Genomic DNA, 25,428 nt, shown 5'->3' on the forward strand with positions numbered 1-25,428 from the left:
TTATCTTTATAGAACCATCAAAAAATGTTCATGAAAGAAATCTCATTTGTCAATAGCTGAAATTGGAAAATTATTTTAATTATTGCATAAAAGTAGACAGTTACAAATAAACATTGGGGGATTTAGGCTTGCTTTTTAGAATAAGTTGTGTCCCGATCCTTCATAAGAGGATGATGGAACTTTTACTGAAAGCAAAACAATACAATCAAAGATTACCCCCTATTTATTCATTGTATGAGACAGTTGGTCAGCAAACACAATTTAATTTTAGATCTAGTGATCTAGGTCACCTATTTACACTGCCTTCTATAACATGCTCATCCATGACATTTAAAATGTTCAGTGTTTGAGGAAGCAGTTTAACGGGAGAATTTATGGTACATATGGAAAATAAGTTAGACAAGTATTGGATTGATTTTGAAGTGTTTTATGTACCATGGCAAGATTTGATAGTATAAATAAAAGTTTCAATTCAGGAAAGACTATACAGTGATTTTAAAAGAGATCAGTTGATGGCAGTATGGATAATGAAGTGGAAAGAATAGGAGAGTGATTGAAACTTTTAAGTAAGACACTATTAAACCACACTAGAAATGCTGGTTTGATCTAAGGCAAAGGCAACAGGGATAAATGACGTGCTTGGAGACAACTTGTGTAGATGTGGCATAACTTGATGAGAAGGTGAAAGGTCACTGTAGCTGCTATTGCTGTAATCATTTGGCGGGAATAAAGCCAGATGGGAAGAGAAGTTTGATGTCGTTCATTCTGATTTGTCCCATAGATTGAACTAAAATTAAAACTGGGCCAAAAAATTCTATAAAACAGCAATAATTTTTAAGGGTATTTCTGTGATATCCACAGGCAAATGTGATGGAAATGGCTGAAAGTAAATGGAAAGAGGAAAAGTAAAGTTAACCTTGAGGCAGGATAAGGTTACATTTTTTTTTAGTTGTAAAAACTAACAAATTATTTTCTTAGAAAAATTTCAATGAAGATGCAGTTTATCTTTTGAACCTACCATTGAGAGCAACTTTCTTTAAAGGATTAGTATAAGATTACCCATACTACAAAATGTATCTATTTTGTCCTAGTTGAAATAAATATGCTTATGATTTTTAACTTGGTTTTACTGTTAACATAAATATTTTTCTCTACTTAAACCTTCCTGTATACACATAACATAGTGTATGGGAAGTATTACATGCAAAGTTCAAATAGTTCCATACTTTCATAATTTATTTTCTTGTATTATGTTAATATTTTACTTTATCACATTTTTATTACTTTAAGACTATTATAAAGCTCTTTACACATACATAGTTATAATACATAATTTTCATACTTTAAAAAAATTATTGTATTTAATGGGCTGGAGTGATAGCACAGCAGTAGAGCATTTGCCTTGCGCACAGTCAGCCTGGTCGACTGGGGTTCAATTCCTCCGCCCCTCTTGGAGAGCCCAGCAAGCTACCGAGTATATCTAGCCCTCATGGGAAAGCCTGCCAAGCTACCTGTGACGTATTCAATATGCCAAACACAGTAACAACAAGTCTCACAATGGAGATGTTACTGGGCCCACTCGAGCAAATCGATGAACAACAGGAGGACAGTGTCATGTGTCCTATTGTATTTAATAAGGACTCTGGAATACAATAGTAGTATATCTTGAAATCAGTAGGTAGTATTTTCATTATTAGTGTGCATGGTATTAAAACATCTATGAATTTTCCATACCAATTTTTTAATTAAGACTGACACATAACTCTTAAAGCCTCACTTTAACTGAGTAATATAATTTGAAAATTAGTTAATAAAAGTATATCTTATTGGGGTCCAAGAGATAGTACAATAGATAGGGAATTATCCTTGCATATGGCAGACTCATGTTCAATCTCCACAGACTATATGGTCCCTTAAGCATGTCAAGAATGATCCCTCCGTGCAGAGCCGGGCGTACTGTTGAGTTTGGCCCCAAACAACAAGGGTCAAGGTCACGGTCCTCCTGTTGTTCATCGATTTGCTTGAGCAGGCTCAGTAACGTCTCCATCATGAGACTTGTTACTGTGTTTGGCATATTGATATGTCACAGGTAGCTTGCCAGGCTTTGCCATGCAGGCGAGATACTCTTGGTAGCTTGCTGGACTCTCCGAGAGGGGCGGAGGAATTGAACCCGGCTGGGCCGGGCCAGCTGCGTGCAAACAACAACAACAAACAAACAAAAAACATTAAAGGTTACACAAAGATATTTACATACAATGGTTTGAACTTTGTCTTTTGTGAACTTTTCATAGTTGATTCCTGTACTTATATTTGGAAAGCCTATTGTTTTAATAATCTTTGGGTTTGTGTGTCAGGTGCTAATCATAGATATACTAGATTTTCTAGCTTATCTTTACTTACAGTCATATATACAAATGTGTGTGTGTGTATGTGTGTGTGTGTGTGTGTGTGTGTGTGTTGGTTGATATAGACCTTTCATGATCTTATTATATAGAAAGAAAGGAAGTTTTGTTGTAACAATTCTTTATTAACTAGAATCATTCTCTTAAAAGATATGTACCAATGAATAAAATTCTTTACCATGTGTATGCATGTGTGTGTTTTGTGTTGTAGGAGCCATACTTGGAAGTGCTGGGAACCTCTATTGAGTAAATAACACACTGGCAGTATTTAGGTCAGTGATGCTTGGGGACTACCAAGGCCATGCCTGGCAATACTCAGGAGTCCATGCCTTTCCAGGTATGGTGCTCGGAGCCCGCACATGCTGGGCAAGTGTTCTACTGCTTGAAATATATCTCTAGCCCTATAGCTTAGTGAAGGTTTTTCTGGTTTTTTTTTTTTCAATTTTAACTGTATGCCACCGGATAGTTGGTCATTTCTTTTTGTTTTCTTATTATTTGCTGCATTTAATTTCATATAATTAAAAGGGATATAAGGATTCCATCCTATTTGCAACTTGAAAGAAAAGAATAATCAGCACAGTTGTGTAATATAAAGGAATGAAATGTAACTCAGGTACAGGGGTGGATCTGAGAACCCATCAACCATATATTCAGTGATCAGGATAAATGAGTCTTGTTCTTCAGAGACAGTATAAGTAAAAATTTTGTTGCAGATATAAGTGACAGGTAATTTAAAAAATGCAGCTTAAGTATTGGTTTATGTAAAATTTACGTGATATTATAACCTAGAGAGAAGAAAATACTCGTTCAGATTGTAAACAATTCTATCATTGACTTGAATCATATTCTCATATGATATGTCATAAAGACAATATCCTATACCATGTAAATAAAAATAAGATAAAATTATTTTCTATCATTATAATAATTGTCCTTTAAAATTTTATGGACAGAAGAGTGAGGTTTTTACCTATTTATTTCCATTTATTAATGATCATTTTATTCATTAAATCATGCATTACTGAACAATACCATATTTTTGCTCAGTATTTCCTTTATTTCAAATGCAGGTTCACTTAATGTTCCAACACTTATTCCTACTTGTTGAAAAAGAAGAAAAAAATTAGGTTTACTTACTTAGCTTTCTAAATAAAAATAATTAAAAAAATAATTGTGAAAATAAATTAAATCTACATTGTATTCGTGGTTGGAAGATAATAACTAGGTAAAAATATGGTTTTCTCTATTTTGACATATTTTAAGTGTCTTGGTTTATTAAGACTATAAAAATAAAGTAAAGTAAAGGCCCTCCTGTTGATCATCGATTTGCTCGAGCGGGCCCAGTAACGTCTCCATTGGAGACTTTGTTGTTACTGTGTCTGGCATATCGAATCGAATACTCTCGGTAGCTTGCTGGGCTCTCCGAGAGGGACGGAGGAATCGAACTCGGGTCGGCCATGTTGGCTGCGTGCAAGGCAGACGCCCTACCCGCTTGTGCTATCACTCCAGCCCATTAAGTTTAATATTATTAAAAGCTTGTGTCATTACCAGAATAACATTTAAATCATAACTTTCCTTGTGCTCATCTTATTGAGAAACAACTTTTAAAAGAAAAATGAGATTTTAATACTACTCTATTATGCTTTCTGTTAAAAATAAAATGGAATGTTCACACGAAGTATAACAATGTTGCCATTAATATTTCAAAAATTTCAATCATATTCCAAATTTACTTATTTTTAAAATAGTCAAATATATAGACAGACATCAAATAAATATTAAATATTTAAAATAAGGAATACATACTTCATTTGCTTGACAATGGTACTTTTCCCAGATTCTCCAGCTCCTGCAAGAGAAACATGAGAGTGTTATTAATTGGTATGCCAAAAATTCTTACAGATATTAAGTTGATAATTACCATTTTTAATAAGTAAGTAACTGATAATAAATTCCATAAGTAAGGAAGGAGAAAAATCTGCCATGTTTTTAAAAAGTAGCAGTTGTCTACTCCCCAGAATAGCAGAAGCAAATTAAATGCTTCCATGTTGAGGTCAGATTCAGATGGGTCTGGCTCAAGTTCGAGCATATCTGCCAGGTCAAGATAATATAATAATAGGGGAAAACATCAACTATTGTAATTGAAAATCCAAGGAAAGTAGCCTTAACTTTAAAATCTCTAGATCATCTTCCTGTGCTGCCCCAGAATGTCTCCTCATACATTGAATTTGATTAAAAAATCAAGCAAAAGTAAATTATTGCTTTAGAATATAGCTCAAGTCGTGAGCATATTTGAGTTCTTTCTGACAAGAAGAGTATTTTGAAGTGAATACTAAAACATACTGAAATAAAATATTATGATCAGCTCTGAATAAAATTGTTGTGTGTGTGAGAGAGAAATAAAGAGAGAGAGGGACAAGGAGAGAGAGAGAGAGAGAGAGAGAGAGAGAAGAGGCAAAAAAGGGGAAAGGAAGAGAGACAGTGAAGGGTGTAAGAGAGGAATTTTTATTCTTTTAACATTTAAATTTTGTTCTGTAAATTGACAACACATATCTCAAAAGTTTATTAGATGATTATAATTGTATAAGTAGCATGAAATTATTGGCAAATTACTATATAGAATAAAGCATAAACTAATATTATCTAAGAATCCAGGCATGAGGAAACTTCAATGTTTTCTAAAGAAAACAATCTAAATATTTGTTACATTTTAAACATATAGTGCTGAAACAGCTTGATATCAATTTGCATAAAGAATATTCACTCATAAAAATAAGTCAAAAAGTAAATTAATTGAAGAAGCTCATAAATATATAAGCATACGTATATACAAACATAAACTAAAATAGCTTAAGAGGAATACAAATAGGCTTTTCTGATTTGCATTAGCTTAATAATAAAAGATGACAAAAAGGTTTTCATATTCTTGTAAGGTCAGCTGTTATTTTGTGCTATTATTAAGAATGATATGCTTTTTGGTTACCTCAAATATCTAAATTTTATTCAAATTAGATTGTAACATATGAATCAGAGAATCTTTGCTCTCCTGTTTAATTTTTAACCACGGTCACCTTCATTACTTTTATCTCACTATTGCACTTTTCCCTTAACACTGAACTTATTCTACAACTTCCAAATTATTTTTATATTATTTTAATTTTTTCTCTGTTTTCTATCACTGCAAGATAAATTCTAACTGGGAAGAGAATTTTTTTCCTTTTGGTTATTTTTTCACTCTGAAGCCTGTAGACAAGTTTCAAATTCATGATAGAATCTCAGTGAAATAAGGAAAATTAAAAACTTATACTTTAAATACATATATTATTTATTTATATTTATTTTTCCACATGCCATATTTCTGCCTGACTTGAAATATTTGATAATATAGACACATCTAAGTTTAATTCTACTCTGTAGAATTGTGTTCTGTCTTGTTTGTCAGTTTACCTGTTTTGTGTTGTTATTTGAAACAATTGCCCACCTTACATGATAAAAATAAACCATAGTGGTGAAATTATAGGAATACCATACTTTAAACATAAATCTTGCTCTTCCAAACCTCTAGCACTTTTCTTTTTTATGGTTTTATACTACCAGAGTTCACACACCACGTGGTGTGAAATTTGATAACATAGTGTGCAAAAGCAAAACTAACTCAGCAATTTGCTAATTTTCTTCATAGAATTTCATTTATCTCATTAAAACACAAACTGATTGTTACATTGAATAGAATCTTCTTATGTAATAGCTATTGCTGCTATGTATAAGATTGAATCATTTGAAAATAAAATAAAAATCACATTAGATATAGCCTCATCTGATTTTCAGAAGACAACGATTTGTGGCTAGGCATTACCTGTTCATGAAAGTGCAAAAGTAAACCAATGAGCCTTAAATAATGGTTTGCTGGCTTTGAACAAATTTGCTGTTTGGCTTGAGTTTTTTTTTCCTCTTATATTTATTTATTGAATCACTGTGGGAAAAGTTACAAAGCCTTCAGGTTTAAGTCTCTGTCATACAATGATCAAACACCTTTCCCTTCACCAGTACTCATTTTTCAACACCAAGAACCCCAATATTCTTCCCTCTCACTCCTCCCCAATGCCTGTTAGGCAGATGATTTCTACATAACTCTCTATCTACTTTGATTACATTCATTATTTCGACAAAAGATGCACCATTATTGTTTAGAATTTCCCCCCAACAATCAGAATTGCTGAAAAGGCATTGTGAAATAATTTGTTTTCTATAGCTGGTTATGAGAACCAAATGATTTTGGATTTCTGATATTTTACTAGGTAAGTCTGGAGGGATTTCTGCAAAGAGCCAGATAATTATGAGATTGGTTTCTGTGCATTTGGAGCCATGGCCGTTCTGGAGAGCCACTCGTGGGGGGCAACTCCTGACCTCGGTAAGGTGTGAGAGACGAGCCGGTACCAACCTCCTTCCCATGAGACTATAGTTGCTCCGTCACCACCAGCTCATACCTGGCTTTCCAATAAGCTCTGAGGCGGTGGCCACCTTGCTGCTGGTGGTGGGGGTGGGGGGAGGCTAAAGGGAGCAACACCCTTCCCCCTACCCCCACCCCCGGGGAGGCATGGCACTGTAGTTTAACATATGGTTCATTCACTTCTCTGCTGCAAGCTGCCGGGCTCTGGATTAAGTCCTTTTGCCTCTGGAGCCATGGCTGTACCGGAGAGCCACTCGTGTGGCTTGAGTTTTTTGTTTATAACTTGCAGCTACTATTGTTTTTTTGTTTGTTTTTTTCCCCCTCTATGGCCGAGTGGACGACACCAGTCAGTGCTCAAGGCTTTTCCTGATTTTGTTCTCAGGAATTGCCCTTGGTATGGCTAAGGGCACCATACGCAGTGGCTGGGATCAAATCTGACTTGTTTGAATGCAAGGCAAGCAACTTATCTGCTGTTTCTCTCACCTACTTTTGTTTTGGGGTGATAAATTTGCGCATAAGAATTATAGTATTATGCTACAAGATTGACATACTAGGAAAATGTTAATATAGCAAATTTCCAACCTGTTTCTTTTTTCATTTGTTTGTTTGTGGACCACACCTCAGGGTGTGCTCAGAGGTTACTCCTTGCTTTGCACTCAGGAATCACTACTTAACAGGCTTGAGGGATCATAACTGGTTCCAGGGATCAAATGCAGGTTGTACACGTGCAAGTTAAGTGACCTATCTGTTGTACTATTTGGGCCCAAACACTATTTCTAGTGAGAGTTATGCTATTCTAAGTGATTCAAGGTAATTGGTCATCCATGGTCTGCTTCAGAAGTCACTGTCACTGTTCTTCCGTTGTTCATGGATTTTCTCAAGCAGGCCCAGTAACATCTCCATTGTGAGACTTTGTTGTTACTGTGTTTGGCATATCGAATACGTCACGGGTAGCTTGCCAGGCTTTGCTGTGTGAGCGAGATACTCTCCGTAGCTTGCCGGGCTCTCCAAGAGAGGCGGAGAAATTGAACTAGGGTAGGCCATGTTGGCTGTGTGCAAGGCGAATGCCCTACCCGCTGTGCTATTGCTCCAGCCCTGCCTCAGAAGTAGAATAACAAATTAAATTTAATTTTTATATTTTAATTTTATTTATTTAGCTGTATCTTATTTAACCATTTTATAATAATATGAGGGTCATTATTTTATAGTTGCTACACCAATTCTCCACCAGCAATTCCATACCTTTCCACCATTATCTGATGCCACCTTTCTTCCACTTCCCAAACATCCCTCAGTTCCAGTAAACATTTTTAAAAATAACATGCATACTTTATGAAATTATATATGAAACATTATATTTTCCTTTAAAAGATTTGGAAATCACTTTAAAATCCTTTAAAATCACTCCTTTCTTTATGTGGTGTATTTAGTCTTTCTAATATGTAGATCCAGTATAGCCAACTATAGGATTAACAGGAAAACTCATACAGGAAATTTATGTCATTTATTACTTGGAACTCCCCTAGAAAGCTATTTTAGTAATAACTTTGTGATTCCCATTCCCACAATGTTTCTGGGTCTTAGTTCAGACTAATCATCCCATTCTTATTATATTAGATAATGTTACAGAGCCAAATATAGACACCAAAACACCATGTTCACATAGACCAAGGTTATCCTAAAATAATCTCTTCTTTCCATATTATAGTCATCATTAAAATTATTATCTAATTCAGAGATTAGAATAAGATACAATTAAATAAATAAAATAAAAATGTAATAAAAATAAATGTTATTAGAATTAAAAATTGAAGAATTCATTTCTTTTGATAAGGTCTCTAATAGTTATTTAGTGCATGAATAATTGATGTTTTAATAGTAAATTCATTATTAATAATAGAGATTTTTATTTTTAAGTCTACAACTGTACCTCATGGTGTTACACTAATAAAAGTTAAAAAAATAAAGATTTTTATTTCACATTTTTATCTGACTCCCCACCCCAAATTTAAGCAATATGCTATCTATACTTAGAATTGAACAGTGTCATGTATAAGTAAAGTAAGTAAAGGCCCTCCCATTGATCATCGATTTGCTCGAGCAGGCCCAGTAACGTCTCTATTGGAGACTTTGTTGTTACTGTGTTTGGCATGTCGAATACGTCATGGGGAGCTAGCCAGGTTCTGCCGTGCGGGCGAGATACTCTTGGTAGCTTGCCGGGCTCTCCGAGAGGGACGGAGGAATCGAACTCGGGTCGGCCATGTTGGCTGCATGCAAGGCAAACGCCCTACTGCTGTGCTATCGCTCCAGCGATATCTTGTGATAATAGCAAAATGATAATATGCACTTGAACATCTTATCTTGCATAAAGATTTTTTAGATGATCTAAAAATCATAAAGCTTTACAGAAGAAACCTCTAAAACCAATCAGCAGTGTATATTGATTGATATAAATAGTTCAATAAAGATTTTGATACTAAGAGTCCCAAATCTACCCCAATGCAAATGAACTCTCATGACTCCAAAATTAATAGTTTAATGTATTTTCTTTTTAAGAATACACTTTAAAAATCAAAATGATACCAGTGTAGGATAATATTGATTTGTCCTTTCTCTCTTTCCACAGGGAGCTTAATTTTATTGGGTTACTCCCATCATAGTGCTCCCTTTCCTTTGTGTTTGTTTGTAAGCTCTTTGCTTCCCTAACTGGTCAATTACTTTTATCTACTAATCAGACGCTGTTAACTTGTGAATATTGCTTTTCTCTTCTCCTTAAGTTCTTTGCATAGTTAATTCAGAGCAAAGGCCTTTTTGTATAGACACAGAAAGACAGTTAATGCTATGCTTTTGTAACTTGGGAGTTAATGGACTCGAATAACATTCATTCCCGGAAATCTGTTTTCTCGACTTAAGCCTCAGTTGCCCTTACTTTCTAGCACCCCAAAAGCAGGGTCCTAATGAGGGACTGGATGGAACCAGGGCAAGCTGTGAGCTACCCTGGCATCAAAATGGGTCAGGCCAAAGCACCATAATACTTAAGTATAAGTTAAGAGCATGGTCATGGACAAATTCTAATATGATCCAAAGGAACTGGATCAGGACCCTGTTTGGGTTAGGAAAGACTAAATTTGGCCTGAGCGCTTAGTCTGAGATCTATAGCAAGATGTACCCAGCAGAGCCACCCTACAAGCTTAATGTATCTCTTCCTGTGTCTATGTAAAGGTAAAAAGATAAAGGCCCTCCCGTTGTTCATCGATTTGCTCGAGCGGGCCCAGTAACGTCTCCATGGGAGACTTTGTTGTTACTGTGTTTGGCATATCGAATACGTCGCGGGGAGCTTGCCAGGCTCTGCCGTGCGGGCGAGATACTCTCGGTAGCTTGCTGGGCTCTCCAAGAGGGGCGGAAGAATAGAACTCGGGTTGGTCATGTTGGCTGCGTGCAAGGCGAACGCCCTACGGCTGTGCTATCGCTCCAGCCCTGTGTCTATGTAAAATAACTAATTTTAATAAGTAGAATTAAGAAGTTAATTAAGATGTTAATGAACTTACTGGACTAAGGAAATGAGAAAAAATCCTAGGTGGTACTTCTACCGGTGAGACTGAACAGTGATCAGGAAGGGCTTTGATATGTTGATTGTGCTACCAGACCTGGGTACGGGGTTGCTACCACCAATGCTGGGAAGTTGGAGAGAGACTAGGGAGAGACCAAGGCAGCGAGTGGGAGTACAGAGAGATGAGTGAGGGAGACAGGGGGAGATGCTAATGAGGGGCTGAGTGAGATTGGAACAGGCAGTGGGGAGAATGGAATAAATAGCAACTGATCACCAACTAGTCTAGTCCTCGTTTCCTCCTTCGTCCGCCCATATGACATCTGCACTCCCGGATGGGGAGATGGTCCGAGACCACTGAATACAGTTGGCAAGAGAGAGCAGTGGACTTCCTAGTCGCCTGATGATTACACATACCAGTATTTATAAATTTTTTCAACTTCATTTGTTTTATACTAATATACAAACCGTCATCTTTTACTGACATATTGCTATAAAATATCTAATAATTCAGAGCCAGACCATTCACACAAAAAATGTTTAGGATTGTCTCTTTAAAATTAATTCAGTTTTGTTCCACTTAATATTTTCCTTTTTTATGGACCAAGAGGGAATGACCTCTCTTATCCACCTGACAGCACTTCTAACAGGTCAGGCTGAGGGTAAAAGAATGTAATTGTATATAGCTTTGGAACTAAATTAACATGGGCTTGCATTCGTTTCTGACTTTAAGGGTACCAAGTTAAATCTCTCTGAGAGTCAGTTTCTTAATTTTATAGAATTCATTTAATAATATGTACCTCTTAGGCAGAATAAGTTAGATTTTCTATACTCTTATGTGTAGCAGTGTTTCAAATTATCTTTTCCTTTGACCTTTGGGACACACTTAGCAGTGTTCAGGGCTTACTCTTGGCTCTGTGCTCAGGAATTATTCTTATTCTGATTCTACTGAACTTGAGGGTAAATACGTAGGGCTGGAACCTCTGTGCTCAGGTCTTACTCCTAGCCGAGTGCTAGTGGAGTTTGGGAGACATTTTGAGGTACTGGTATCAAACCCATGTCAGCCACATACGAAGCAAGCACTTTACCAGTTGTACTGTCTCTCTGGCCTATCTCAGTGTTTTTTGGTGAAAAGTTTAAAGCATTCTCTAGTTTAACCTTAAGTACATGTTCTGTTACTTTATTGTTTTCATATGGATGTGAATTTTAAACTGCCTACCCTTGAAAGCTGGAGCGATAGCACAGCGGGTAGGGCATTTGCCTTGCACGCAGCCAACATGGCCGACCCGAGTTCGATTCCTCCGCCCCTCTTGGAGAGCCCGGCAAGCTACCGAGAGTATTCGATATGCCAGACACAGTAACAACAAAGTCTCCAATGGAGATGTTACTGGGTCCGCTCGAGCAAATCGATGATCAACGGGAGGGCCTTTACTTTACTTTACTTTACCCTTGAAAGCAATCTCCATGTGTGAACCCATATCCTTGTTCAATACAGATCTGAAATGGACTTATATTTGCCAAGAAATTTATCAATATCACATGTATTCTGGTGAAGCAGACTCGAAATACAATTGAGGTTTGTGTTGATTCTGGTAATTGGGTGTTTTGTTTTTGTTTTTTGGCAGGGGGTGGAAAATCAGGGTTAATTTATTTTAGGTTTTACCAGCTATTTTTTGTAGGAAAAAATGTTTAGTATAACTTAATTTTGTTAGTATTTGGGGTGTGTGTATGTGTATGTGTGTGTGTGTGTGTGTGTGTGTGTGTGTTGTGTGTTTGGGCCACACCTGGCGGGGCTGAGCAGGGTCAGGGATGGGAATGGGGTTTGGTAAATGAGAAGCTGAGATCAATCCCTGGTTAGTCATGTCCATGGCAAATGCCCTACATGCTATACTATTTCTCTAGTCCCTGATTTTTTTAATTCATTTCTAATTTCTTAAAAGGCTCTGTGATTAGTTAACCCTTCCATTTATTCCCCATCGCCCCCACTGTTATAGTTTTACTATATTTTAATACCTATATTGAGCATTCAGTAAAATTAAGTTTTTTACTTTTGGTGGAAGGGAGATGCTTTGGGCTGAAGAGCCACTTGAGTGATACTTAGACCAGTGTCGCTGTACTGCTTAGGCTGACACAGCTGGAGGCCCAGTGTCACACCCTGCAGCACTTAGGAGGCCTGTCATTGCCAGGAATAAGAGTCAGATCCTTGCCCCTGCTTGGTGTGTGCTTCACCCTTTTGAGGCATAGCCCTGGCCCCTCTTAGCAAACAAAAATAGTTATGTATATATCTACATTTATTCTGAACCTCAGTAAAAACTATTAGCTCAGTGAAGTGGAAACATATGGTACATGCAAGAATTTAAGTCATGTCACTGCACAAACCCCAAATACTGCTACCAGCTAGCATTGCATAGAGTTGCCCTAAGCTTAGGACCCAGAGTGTTTGCCTTGAGCACCCACCTCTGGGTGTGACCTCAAAACCAACATAGCAACAAGAGCAAACCTATTTCATTTCAATGATTTGGGCCAAACATTTACTCTAGCAAATACTCTAGTGGAGATCGCTTGCCTTTTTAACCCTGGTATCTGTTACTTTATTTTCTAACTAAGTGTTACTCAAGTATGAAATCTGCCTAATCCCCATGCTCCTTGTAAGGGCACTAAGAGGAGAAGGTTAAGGGCAGGAAACTGTGTCACATCATTAATCTTAGATACTTGCTTACTATCTATAATTAACAGTGTTAAATATTACTGATTTAAGTATGACAATTACTGAGGACTTTTATACACACAGTTTATTTGTTTAAGGGAATTTTCTTCTATTTCTACTTGGACACAGATTTAATTAGGAATGGGTAAAAGAAATTAATCTCTATGTACCTTTGTGGACACACACATACATACATAGCACTTCAACTATATATTTTTGGGATAATTCTTTGTAACTAAAGACTTTTTTTAAAAAGCTAACAGGAAATCTACCCAAAAAATAAATGAGAATGTCTGTGTTCATTGATATGTTTTCTTAAGAAAATGTACTAAGTGGAGCATTTATATATTTTAATAAAAGAACGTATCACTTTTTGATCACAATTATTAAATATATTAGGAATATGAGCCATTTTTGAGTTTCCTAGAAGCCTACTTTTGCTGAATAAATAGATTTGGCACCGCTTTATTGAAAGTCTAAATATATCATAAAAGAGAAATCTGTCTGAAAAATGATCATTTATTTGTAAAGTAGCATTTTGAGAACTTGAGATTCAGTGGTCCTTTTTTCCAATAATACCAAGTGGTACATATACAGTTATAAATAATACCAAGTGGTACATATACAGATATAAATTTGGAAAGATATATTTTGTGTTTGAACATTTCAAAATACATTAGATAAAGGATCGATGTAAGGATGGAAATTAGTTTGAGGAAAAGGTAGCTCAAAGGTGTGGAGCATGCAAGGTTCTGCCTTTGATTCCAAGTCCCTTAGGATATGGCACCTTAGCAACTTCCAGCACAGATGGGCTGGCAGTGCTACATTGCCAGGAGAGCATGTATCCTAACTGGCACCATCAGGTCAAGTATCACAGGAACTGTCCTTAGTTTCGAATCAATGCTAGAGATCACCTCCCTTCAGAAATAATGAAAGTTGGAAATAATACTTTTTAGATTTATAACTTATACTAGAGTTACACACTCAGAATCTGATACCAGATGATTTGGCTAGTCCTACTTGGCATGCACTAAATTTAAACACTCTTGTTCAGACTACATATATGTAAAAGAATCATTGTTTAAGTGATGGAACATTCCATTTTGTTACTAAGGGGATGTAAAGGAGAGGTTATAGAAATGTTCAGTTTACACTTAATTTTCACTGAACATTTCTCAATGATGTGGCGTTGCCTATAAAGAGTATGTTAGAGGATTTGAATTCAGTTTAAAAATGACACTGGGGGAGGGTAAAAAGGGCAATGGGGGAGAGGGAAATGTCTGCCACAGAGGTGACAACTTGGGGGATATGAGGAAAACACACACACACACACACACACACACACATACACACATATATATCACAGTTATCACAGTTCTCCCGTTATTCATCGATTTCCTCGAGCAGGCCCAGTAACGTCTCCATCGTGAGACTTGTTGTTACTGTGTTTGGCATATTGAATACATCACGAGTAGCTTGCCAGGCTCTGCCATGCAGGCGAGATACTCTTGGTAGCTTGCCAGGCTCTCCGAAAGGGGTGGAGGAATCGAACTTGGGTCGGCCATATTGGCTGCATGCAAGGCAAACGCCCTACCCACTGTGCTACCGCTCCAGCCCCATATATATATATATATATATATATATATATATATATATATATAGTATATATACACATATACATATATAATGTATATATACACATATACACATATATATGTTCTATGTTTTAATACAGGGATGTGAAGATGAGAAGATATAAAGGACAGTGGTGAATGGGGAAATGTGCCTGCCATTGAATCAGGCTAGGGGTTGGGAAGGATACTGGGGATGTAGGTGGAGGGTAGAGGGCACTGGTGAAGGGATTGGAGTTGAAACAATAGATGCCTGAAATTCAATCGTAAATATCTTTGTGACTTTGTAATTCATGATGATTCCATTTTTAAAAACCTAAAAAAATTTAAAACTAAAATAAAAGCAGTGTGACAAGAGTTTATTTTGATCTTGACAATTGAATCAGCTTGTATAGAACCCAGAGTTCAGAAGGGAACACTTTTTTCAAGTGTTTGAAGTGTAATTGGAATAGGAAAAGCATACAAGAGTATGATTCATTTTGTGTATTTAAAAAAAATCGTTAAAAAGTTCAGTGCATGTGTTGTCGAAACCAAATAAAACCAAGCATACTATGTAATGATAATAGAGCAAAACATGTTAGTAAGATTGTATTGGGAAAGTCAAAGATGCATAAAAACTACTAATGACATGTTTGTATCTACAATAGAGACAGTTATGCTTTCTTTTATATAATCAGTACTTTTAATCTGCAAAACTGGTTTATTAAAATATTTATTTTTTACAATATTACTCAAAGATAAAAATTTCCTGGGCTGGAGAGATAGCACAGCGGCTAGGGCATTTGCCTTGCACGCGGCTGACCCGGGTTCGATTCCCAGCATCCCATATGGACCCCTGAGCACCGCCAGGAGTAACTCCTAGTGCAGAGCCAGGAGTAACCCCTAAGCATCGCCAGGTGTGACCCAAAAAGGAAAAAAAAAGATAAAAATTTCTTAAAGTTCATGAAATCACCACTCTTATACTGTTATTCTTTGTACAAGAGGTCCACAAAACATATTTGTAAAAGTACTTGACTTTTCCTCTCTTGGTTTATTTGATTTTTTCTATGTGTACTTCCATTCACTGTTATCAAATTCTCATTAACACTCTGGAATGTTAGGGAAACTATGTTTCCTGGTTTCATAAGCACTGAACTCAACACATTGCTAAGTCGCCAAAAACCTCTAGGTGGTTACTTCTAGTGGGCAAGTGTGGAACCACAAAGTTGTAGGTAAAAAGGACAAACTCATTTTCTCTAAGGAACAAATACTGGTAATTCCACCATTGTTTCTTAAGACATTCTTGTCATAGGGAACATTTTAGTCAGTAAAGTGACACCTTAATAAAGAAAGATATTTGATCATAGGAATGATTCATAGTTGTGACATAAAAATTTATTTGAATATAACAACTGGCAGTAGAAACACAACAATGATTAAATAAAAGGTTTTTGTCTATTCTTTTTATATTTTCAATATCATAATATCATAAATGCGTTCTTTTTTCTTGTGCATACTGCATTAATATTTTGACCAAAAGTATGATGCATTAATTATTTTTATTTCAGTTCATTAGGCATTTAATGAATTTGTACTAATATTCATTAGGCATATTGTGCTGAGTTTTGAGGGAATAAAAATATAGAAGAGACATAATTCCTGAGATGGAGGAGAATATAAATATACTAAAAGTTTGCAAATGTCATCCTTTTTTTGATTATACTAACAAGATCATTGACAGCATTCAATAACATAAATTGTATTACTGACAGAGAAATGGAGTTATCTTACTATTATATCCTTATAAAATATGTAATAATTTCTTAAGAAAACATTTTTATGTTATAAATCATATATATAACCTTTTCAAGTTTCTAAACATTTTCCTAATAAATGGTCCTTATGGTAATGTAACTGTAATTATAGTTTTAAAAAAATAAATACATCGCAATTTCACGATTGAAGAAAACATTCAGGTCTTAAAAGCAAAAAGAATGAAATTACCTAATAACAGCAACTTTACAGTTCTTGCATCTCGCTCAGCATCTTCCTGAAGTCTTTTCTCCAGTTCCTTTGATCTTTTGGCTGACTCCTTGCTTTCCGAACTAGCTCCACTCCCCATTTTCTAAAGTCAGATACTTGCCAGATTATCAGCTCAAACTTGTTTCAGATGAATAGAGAGCTCTGGTTTGGACACAGGATCCAAAAGCAATGATCTGCTGAAGTAATCAACAGCCCAATACCCCCTTCTTTAAATTTCTACTTTGACTAAAGAGATGCTTCTCATCTGTCACCTGATCAAGGGCTAAACCATGCAATACTGATGGATACTCGAGAGGGAATTCATTATGCTTTCAAATTACATGGCCAGTCCTGTCACTTATTTTGAAAACCTGCATTCTTTCTTTAATGAATAGGGTATGGTAATGTTCTGTACACTGAAGATGTTCTACAATGAATAGTATGCATTGAGTGAAAGAGTTTCTTAGAATGGGCAGCATTTATTGCTGCTATTTAAAGTTATTATCAGTAATCAACAAACTTTCAGCTTATATTTGGGTGTTCGGTCTTTAAATGCCTTATAAGAGCTATATATGATATTATCAGAGTATTTGTGCTAAATTAACCAAATTTATGGTACTCTGTGCTGAGATTATGACTTATAATTTCTGTGAATCTCATAGTTTGTAATTAACTAGAAAATAATTTATTCATAAGAAAATTGATATTTCTTATAATTATGTAGTACTGTATTTATCATTATTACTATACATGTGGGAATCTCATAAACATGGTATCTAAAATAGGACTCATATATTATTGATTTTAGTCTCAGAAGGTCCATTTCTATAAATTGTACTTTAAATGCTAGTGAGAGAACCAATCCATTAGCATAAATGGAGGACTCACTTGGTATACACTCTGAATTGTGTTCCATTTAGGCAGTGTATCAACTCGTTGGAACCATTAAACAACAGCTGCTATGGTGAGAGGAACTTTATTGATTTGGTACCAAGGGAATAAAAATGTTCTTTAGAGAAGTAGGTAATTTTGTTCTTTCTAAAAAAATTACAACTGTAAATATACATAAATAGGTTCCATGCCTTTGAACTCTCCCAATACATGCCATGTTGTTCTTGAAGATGACAAAGATTGTGCTGTACAATATTTTCTTTATATGAAACCTAAAGCACTTTAATTTTCAATTAATATTTTACTTGCAAACAGAGTTGGCTACCTGGGATAGCAGGCAAGATTCTCAATGCATATTCTGTGAATTCGAAATATGCTTAACCAGGAAATCTTTGAATACAGTCAATCCATCAGTCTGTCAGAGTTGAGTCTTCTTGTGGATCGATGTGCAAAATTTGAACAGGTGTATTTTTGCATAATCAAAATAAGAAAATAGGCTGTCAAATTAAATACATCTTTCTGATTTGTTTATTTTATTTTAAAATATTATATTGCCAATATGTAAGCACAATCAAATATCATTGGTCCAAAGTTATGACATGACAGTATAAAGATATGGAAAGGTTAATATACAAGGATTCATGCAAATCACATAGTATTTCTTTTACAATGCAAAAGTCCCGCTTCAAAGGAACAGGGTTGGTATTGCCCAGCTTATTTTTTTTAAATCATTATTTTTTTTTATTAGTGAAACACCATGAGGTACAGTTGTAGATTTACAATTTTTTGTGCTTGGGTTTTGATAATACAATGATCAAATACCCATCCCTCCACCAGTGCCCATTTTCCACCACCATGGGTAATATCCCTCCCACCCCCATCCCTCCCATCTCACCCTGCCTCTGTGGCAGGGCAATCCCTTGTGTTCTCTCTCTCCTTTTGCTGCCCAGCTTATTTATATCTTCTGGTGGTAACACAAAAGAACTCAAACACTAAAACACATTATTTAGTCTAAAGAGGTAATATAGGAGTTAAGGTTCTTGCCTTGCATGTGGCTGCCCTAGTTTGAATCCTGACAAACCACATATGGGACCCCAAGCACTGTCAGGAGTCATTCCAAAGCACAGAGACAGGGATAATCTCTGAACACTCTCTGATATGGGATGAAAATCAAAATAATTGAATAGACAAATAAATAAATAATTTGCCTATTTCATATTAAATTAGATTCATGCCAAAACCTGTAAATACATGATTTTTTTAAGATATCATTTCAAAATAGATTAAGAAATATTTTTAAGAAGATTATAAAGAAAACATTTTACAGATTCTATGGCAATTATAAACTTACACGGTGCTTCATATAATTAATTGTCAGTAAATTTTTCTCATAATTTCCTTCAGGGATAAATTTGGCTTTGAAAGGATTTGTGCTTTACTTTCTAAATAGGTTACTGACAAGATCTTTCAGAAATAAAAGTCTACATTTTCTACTTTCTCACATCTGTCCCTTGGGTGCCTGGTACACAATTTCACTAATGAACAGGGGTTGTTAATACAGCTGTTAGCCAATATTGCTTCACTTAGGATACTGGTATTACAGACCTAAGAAAATGATGAAAATAAAGTACTAAATTTCATTAGCATGTGGATAACTTATTAACTTGGATCTCTTCCATAGTATTTTGCAAATTGCCAATCATATAAACTATTGGATATTTTTCTGGTGAATAAATAAAAATACAGGGTTCTCTTTTGGGGGTCTTCTGAGGTGACAGATGGTTAAGGTTTCTTCCTAAGTTTCTCTATCCTTTTAGAGCTATCTCAGAAAATGAAATTTTAGAGTTTCTCAAATACAAAAATAAATAAATAAATAAAATCACAAATAGTAAAGATATCCATAACTATAATAATAGCTACTAGTTCAATGTTTATTTTCTTTCCATGTGAAAAATATTAGCACATCTCCTCTCTCTTCTTAAACCATGCTCTATAGTGAGGGGGTCATTTATAGATCAGAATGTTTGAAGAAGTATAGCCATAAAGAGCATTTGTTTTTGAAAACCATACACTACTAAATCATAAACATCATACCAAATTTTTATGTTTTCAGCTAAGATAGATGAATTTGCATGTGCACATACAAAGGGACAATACATTTATGTGATCAAACAGAAAATTGAAGACATTGTGCAGAAGCATTGTGATTTTTAGGAAAATGATGATGAAATGCAATTAAGCTATAGATAAAAGCTTTCCTTTTGCCACAATTTGGATGGGATCAAAAGGTGCCATGCTGAGCACAATAAATCATAAGGAGAAGAACAAATGATGTGTGATCTTACTTGTATGTTGTATATAAAGAAAAAAAAAAGAAAAGAGATGGTCAACATCGAAGGAAATTTTAATTTTAACAACAGAACTCAGGTTACCAAGGATGGCAGTGTAAGCGTGGGGTAAGACCAATACAGCAGATGAAGAATTACATAAAGTCAGTTATGGAGGGTCTGTGACACTTTGATGGTGGTAAAGGTGTAGTAACTATACAGAAAAAGCACAATCCTAAACATTACTGTAAAATACATTATCTCAAAAATAACAATAATGAATTAAAATTGAAACAATCTTGAGAGTGGCTTTTAAGAACATTTTTGGGGTATTTTTTAAATAGCAGCAGTAGGACTAATTTTTTGTCATCAGGTAGACAAAAAATGAAGCAGAATTTAGAGTTCCTTTGTCTCTTAAGGTCACTGATATAAGTTTGGTTTATGTGAATGTTTCCTTTCTCTAGTCTTGGTCAGGGTTTCTGGAATCTTCAGCAGGGAATATTAACTTTTAAAACGTTTTAGTAAGCATTTTTATATTTATAGTTCTGTACTACTAGCCTTTATGTTCCTTTTATTATTGATATTTCACCTATGACTTTGGAGATGCCTTTTTCACAACATTAAGAGTTTTTCTTATAGTCATCAAGCTGGATTTTTCTGAGAATGTGACAGAAGACTGACTAAAATGAATGGCTTGTTTATTTGTTGTTTTTTGCTGCCACACCAGCTGTGCTCAAAGCTTACTCCTGGCTCTGTGCTCAGGGATCATTTCTCATAAGACTTGAGGACCCTATGGTGCTGGGGATCAAACCTGCATGGCAAGTGCTGTTCCCACTGAACTATCTCTCTGGCCCCAGTAAGTGGTTTTGATGGTTCAGATCCTTCTGGAAAATTTTAATACAGGATGCTATCTGTTTCGTTATTTATTTTGTTTCCTTATAGAAGCTGTTGACTCTAGGCATTGGGTCCCTGAGAGGTTTGAGTCCTGGCTGCCTTAGCAATAACCTTTATCTTTATATATTCCCATGAAATTTGAGGCGAACCATCCTTCCTTTACTAATAGTACTCAAATGTGTACTTCTGGAAACTGCCTACATGCTATTTTCTCCAGAGAGTTTATATGTCCAGGGAATTCCTGAAAGCAGCATTTTTTATCTTGTGGGAATAGGGTAAAACTTCATGTTTCAAGTTATTACATTCAGATGGTGCAATAAGTTTACAGTGTCAACACTAAGCAGTTCATATATTATAAGGCCTATACAGATAGCTTTTTTATTCACTGGAACTGAAGTCTACATCCTTCTATACATTCTTATGTTGGACTACGGTAGGGTTCTATTTAATGACTAACACAAATAATACTATAGATCTAATTTTCAAAGATAACAAGCAAATTGTTTTCTATAAAAGATATATTCCTGCAAAACAAAATTCTATTTTAAGAGCTATTAGATATCTCAATAAAACATTTCCACTACGTATTCCCTTAAACTTGTTTTTTATTCACTTTGGTTCTGATTATTATTCCAAACTCTTAGATTTCCTGCTTCTAATCTCTGTCCCAACTTAATCTAACCTATCTGATTGAGCCAGACAAAATTCCTTTAGACCAAAGTCTCACTGTTATTTTTTTTCCCTAGGATAGCTAGGGATTCCACATTTATTACTTTTCTCATATTTATCCCATAATTTAATGAATAATTTAATTATCTCCACTCAACTATGCAAATATATTCCCTACTACATTTCATAATGTATTTTCTATTATAGCTAGCCTTTTAAATTTTGCTCCATTTTTGAAATCATGATTTATCCTTAAAAATATTGTAAGTATGAGGTATTTGCTCCAGAGTTATTGTGGAAACTGATTGATTTAATAATTGAGAGAATTTTATAATTTTACGTGCTGAAGATGAGAAACTTGGCAATATATAAGTAGCATACTATTAAGTACTTCCTCTGATAGAGCTTAAATTCTATTTTATCAGTGTGTAGGTAAGGTCACAGATGAAAAATGTTTTTTGTGTGTCTGTTTAGGATAGGGGCCAGAGTTGGCAGTATTAAAGGCCTTACCTCTGTCCCTGCACTCAGGAATTATTCCTAGAGGGGATTGGGTGACCATATGGGTACTGAGGTTGACCATGTGCAAGACAAGCAGCCTACACTGTTCTATCACTCCAGATTCTTATAAGAAAAAAAAAGTAACAGAACTTTCAAATAAATAGAACTACAGCTCTTTACAATGGGAAAGAACAAAAAACTGAATATATGTGCAATTATGCAAAGTTGGTTATGCAAATATGTTTTCCCATATTCTGGGAAACTTCACCAAAAAAGTGTGTTTGGAAAAGTTTCCTGAAAATTGACTTTAATATTAAAAACATATGCAGAAAAATCACTATAAAGCCTTATTTAGAATAATTTGCATGAATGACGAAAGAAATATTGGCACGAAAAATATAATTGCAATACAGTTGAAACAGACAACGCAAACAATTTTATGTAGGTGGAGTTCTAAAGCTGACATGGTGTCCAGATTTATCCTGAGACACAGTCAAAGATTCAACCAATTTATATCATTTAATGACCATAAAATCTAGGGAGTGGGTTAGTAGTATAAGGCTTATATTTGATATTTATAATTTGATTTTACTCTACAAGTCCAACTAGAAATTTAGATATTCTTCCAACTGCCATGTGTATGCATTCCAAATACATGTTCAGATGTTCAAAAAACTTACTGTTTGAGTTTCTGAATGTGCTGGATTCATTGTAATCTTGACATGATCTAAATCCCTGTTTATTGGGCCAGAGAGATAGCCCAGAGGTCAAAATACTTGCCTTGCACTAGCTGAGCCTGCTTTGGGCTCCAGAACTGCATATGGTTTAAACTTTGAGCACTGCCAGGAGTGATACCTGAGCACAAAGCTAGGAGTAATTTCTGAGCACCACTGGGTGTGGCCCCAAAAGACAACAACAAAAAGTCACTTGTTAATTTCCATATACCTCCTCTCTTTCATGAGGGTCATGAGGCTGCTAATATTCCCAATGTAACATAATCTACTCTGACCCCATAGAGTACTTTCAGTGAATGTTTGTACACTAATCCTGATGTTGAACATTTTCCATCTAAGATAATCTTTTGGTTTCTATTTTGTATCTTGTTGTCTCCATAACTTTAAGGAAGTCTGGGTCGATAACTGTATTTCCTATTATTAATTATAAAGAATTGTTATGATAATGCTGAAGCTCCTCTCTCATAAGGACTGTCACTGTCACTGTCCTCCCATTGTTCATCGATTTGCTCGAGCTGGCCAAGTAACATTGTGAGACTTGTTACTGTGTTTGGCATATCGAATACGTCACCGGGAGCTTGCCACGCTTTGCCGTGTGGATGAGATACTCTTGGTAGCTTGCCGGGCTCTTGGAGAGGGGTGGAGGAATCGAGATTGCATGTGCGTCCCTCTGGAAGCTGCATGCTCAGTCGAAGAGGACGGCCTTCCCCAAATAGAGATGGACTAGTCTTTGGTTGAGGGTATATGAATAGCTGCGCTCCCCTGTTGAAACCTCCAAACATAAGGACAACCTTTATTATTTTATCTTATTCTGTTTTGTAGGACACACAGAGAAGGGCTCAGGGCTTACTCTAGTCATTCTTGGAGATCACTACTGGAAGAGCTCATGTAATGCTGGTAACAGAACTGGCATTATATGCATGCAAGGCCTGCACCCTAACCCTTATACTATCTCTCCAGCCCCTTTATTATTTTAATACATGAAAAGTTATTTGCACAATTCCTAAAATGTCACTGATTTTCCAATCTTGGCGCCAACTTCTCTTTTTGTTGTCATTCCGTACCATTTGTCATTGATCATATGGAAAATGTGTCCACAATAAACATCCACTTTACTTTAATCTAGCACTCTTAAATAATTCTCACTCCTACTATTTTCTATTTACCTTCTCTCTCGGTCTCTCTGTCTCTCTGTCTCTGTATCTCTCTCCCTCTCTCTCTCCCCCACCCCCTTCCTCCTGACTTTTGCAGATGGGTTTGTTTGTAGTTTTGTTGCACGTGAGCTCTTTATGGTAGTAGATTCAGACTTTCCTGGTTAGGTTATGCTATAGATTATTTTTACTGACCTACTTTGCAGGAGCCTTGGTTTGAAAGCTACTTCCTAAGGCAAAAAAACCTCTGTTTAGATTACAAGTAAGGGGAAATACTAGCCTTTAAAAGGAAATCACAATAATTGAACTCAAATATGTCCCTGTAAAAGATGCAGGATTGGAGGTGGGAAGGAACCAGTGGACATGGGTGGAGGAAGTTGACATTGATGGTGGCATTGGTACAGGATCATTGTATGCCTGAAACTCTATTATGGAAAATGTGCAAATCATAGTGCATAAATTTGTTTAAAAGTTTAAAATAAGTAAATAAAACAAAAGGAAATGTCTGTCACCTTGACTAGCCTAAAAGGTCCAAGTGAAATCTATTTAGAACTTTTGATGTTCCAGTACTGACAATGATATTCTAAATCTCCAGTGAGTTCCACTAGTTTCCATTGAAAATTAGGATTAAGGTACTATTAGAATTAGACAAAACATTAGGTAAGTTTTAAAGTTTAAAATAAAAGTTAAATATAAAGATATTGTATAATTAAGATTAAAAGATGGATTTATACTGAGGCTAGGTAAGGGTTACTATAAAATAAGTATTGGATTATTGTTGGGCTAGGGTTACAATCAGGTGCTGATTGAGTTATCTGTCACTGTCACTGTCCTCCCTTTGTTCATCAATTTGCTTGAGCGGGCCCAGTAACATCTCCATTGGAGACTTTTTTGTTACTGTCTTTGGCATATCGAATTATAACATAGGTTTTTTAATTTTTAAAGTTGAAAATAAATCTCAAATATAGGAAGGTTGTTCAATTGAGGCTAATAGTAAATTTGGGCCAAAGCCGGTGTCAGAGTTTGTCTAAGAAAGTTGACTTGATTAGGGTTGTTAATCTAAAACTTAATCTTAACTTGGGCTATGATTTGGCTTAAGGTTTTGTTAGAATTAGGGGGTAGGTTTTGTCATTTTTACAGTGGAAATGAATCATCCTATATTAACTTTTAAATATAGGATGATTATAGCCATGTTCTGAGAAGCTTTGAGCTCACAGAACCAGGGACAGTGCTGAATCAGGGCCTAGCAGGGGGCCAGGCAAGTTTTACAGGGTCATTGACAAGGTGAAGTGGCAATTTATGAGGCAGCTTCCTAACTAGGTTTTGAGACACTTTTTTTTTCTGATGTTTCTGGAGATAGGGCCAAGATGACCAGGCAGCAGTCTGGCTTCACAGTGGTCCTGAAATATGGGTGAAAAATCAGTTCCATTGATATTTGTTATAATTTGAAAACTTAACTCTCTATTACTTAACTTTATTTGTCTTGTTTCCAAATGTGGAAGCTAGATGACTGATTTCATATCTTC

At 35.6% G+C, this 25,428-nt stretch overlaps 2 protein-coding genes across 3 annotated transcripts in view; one reads left to right on the top strand and one right to left on the bottom strand.

Annotated features, from left to right (window-relative positions):
* The window catches only part of GNAT3 (G protein subunit alpha transducin 3), a 52,057-nt gene extending 35,219 nt beyond the window's left edge, over positions 1 to 16,838 (bottom strand). Inside the window, exons 1-2 of the mRNA XM_056118097.1 lie at positions 16,721 to 16,838; positions 4,209 to 4,251 (exon numbers count right to left, since the gene is read on the bottom strand). Coding sequence (XP_055974072.1) covers positions 4,209 to 4,251; positions 16,721 to 16,838 — 161 coding nt within the window. The remainder of the gene's footprint in view (positions 1 to 4,208; positions 4,252 to 16,720) is intronic.
* Positions 1 to 25,428, top strand: part of LOC130027372 (platelet glycoprotein 4-like) — a 253,284-nt gene that overhangs the window by 81,889 nt on the left and 145,967 nt on the right. The window lies entirely within an intron of this gene.

Source organism: Sorex fumeus, unplaced genomic scaffold, assembly GCF_029834395.1.
Source record: "Sorex fumeus unplaced genomic scaffold, SorFum_2.1 ptg000037l, whole genome shotgun sequence".
Taxonomy (NCBI): domain Eukaryota; kingdom Metazoa; phylum Chordata; class Mammalia; order Eulipotyphla; family Soricidae; genus Sorex; species Sorex fumeus.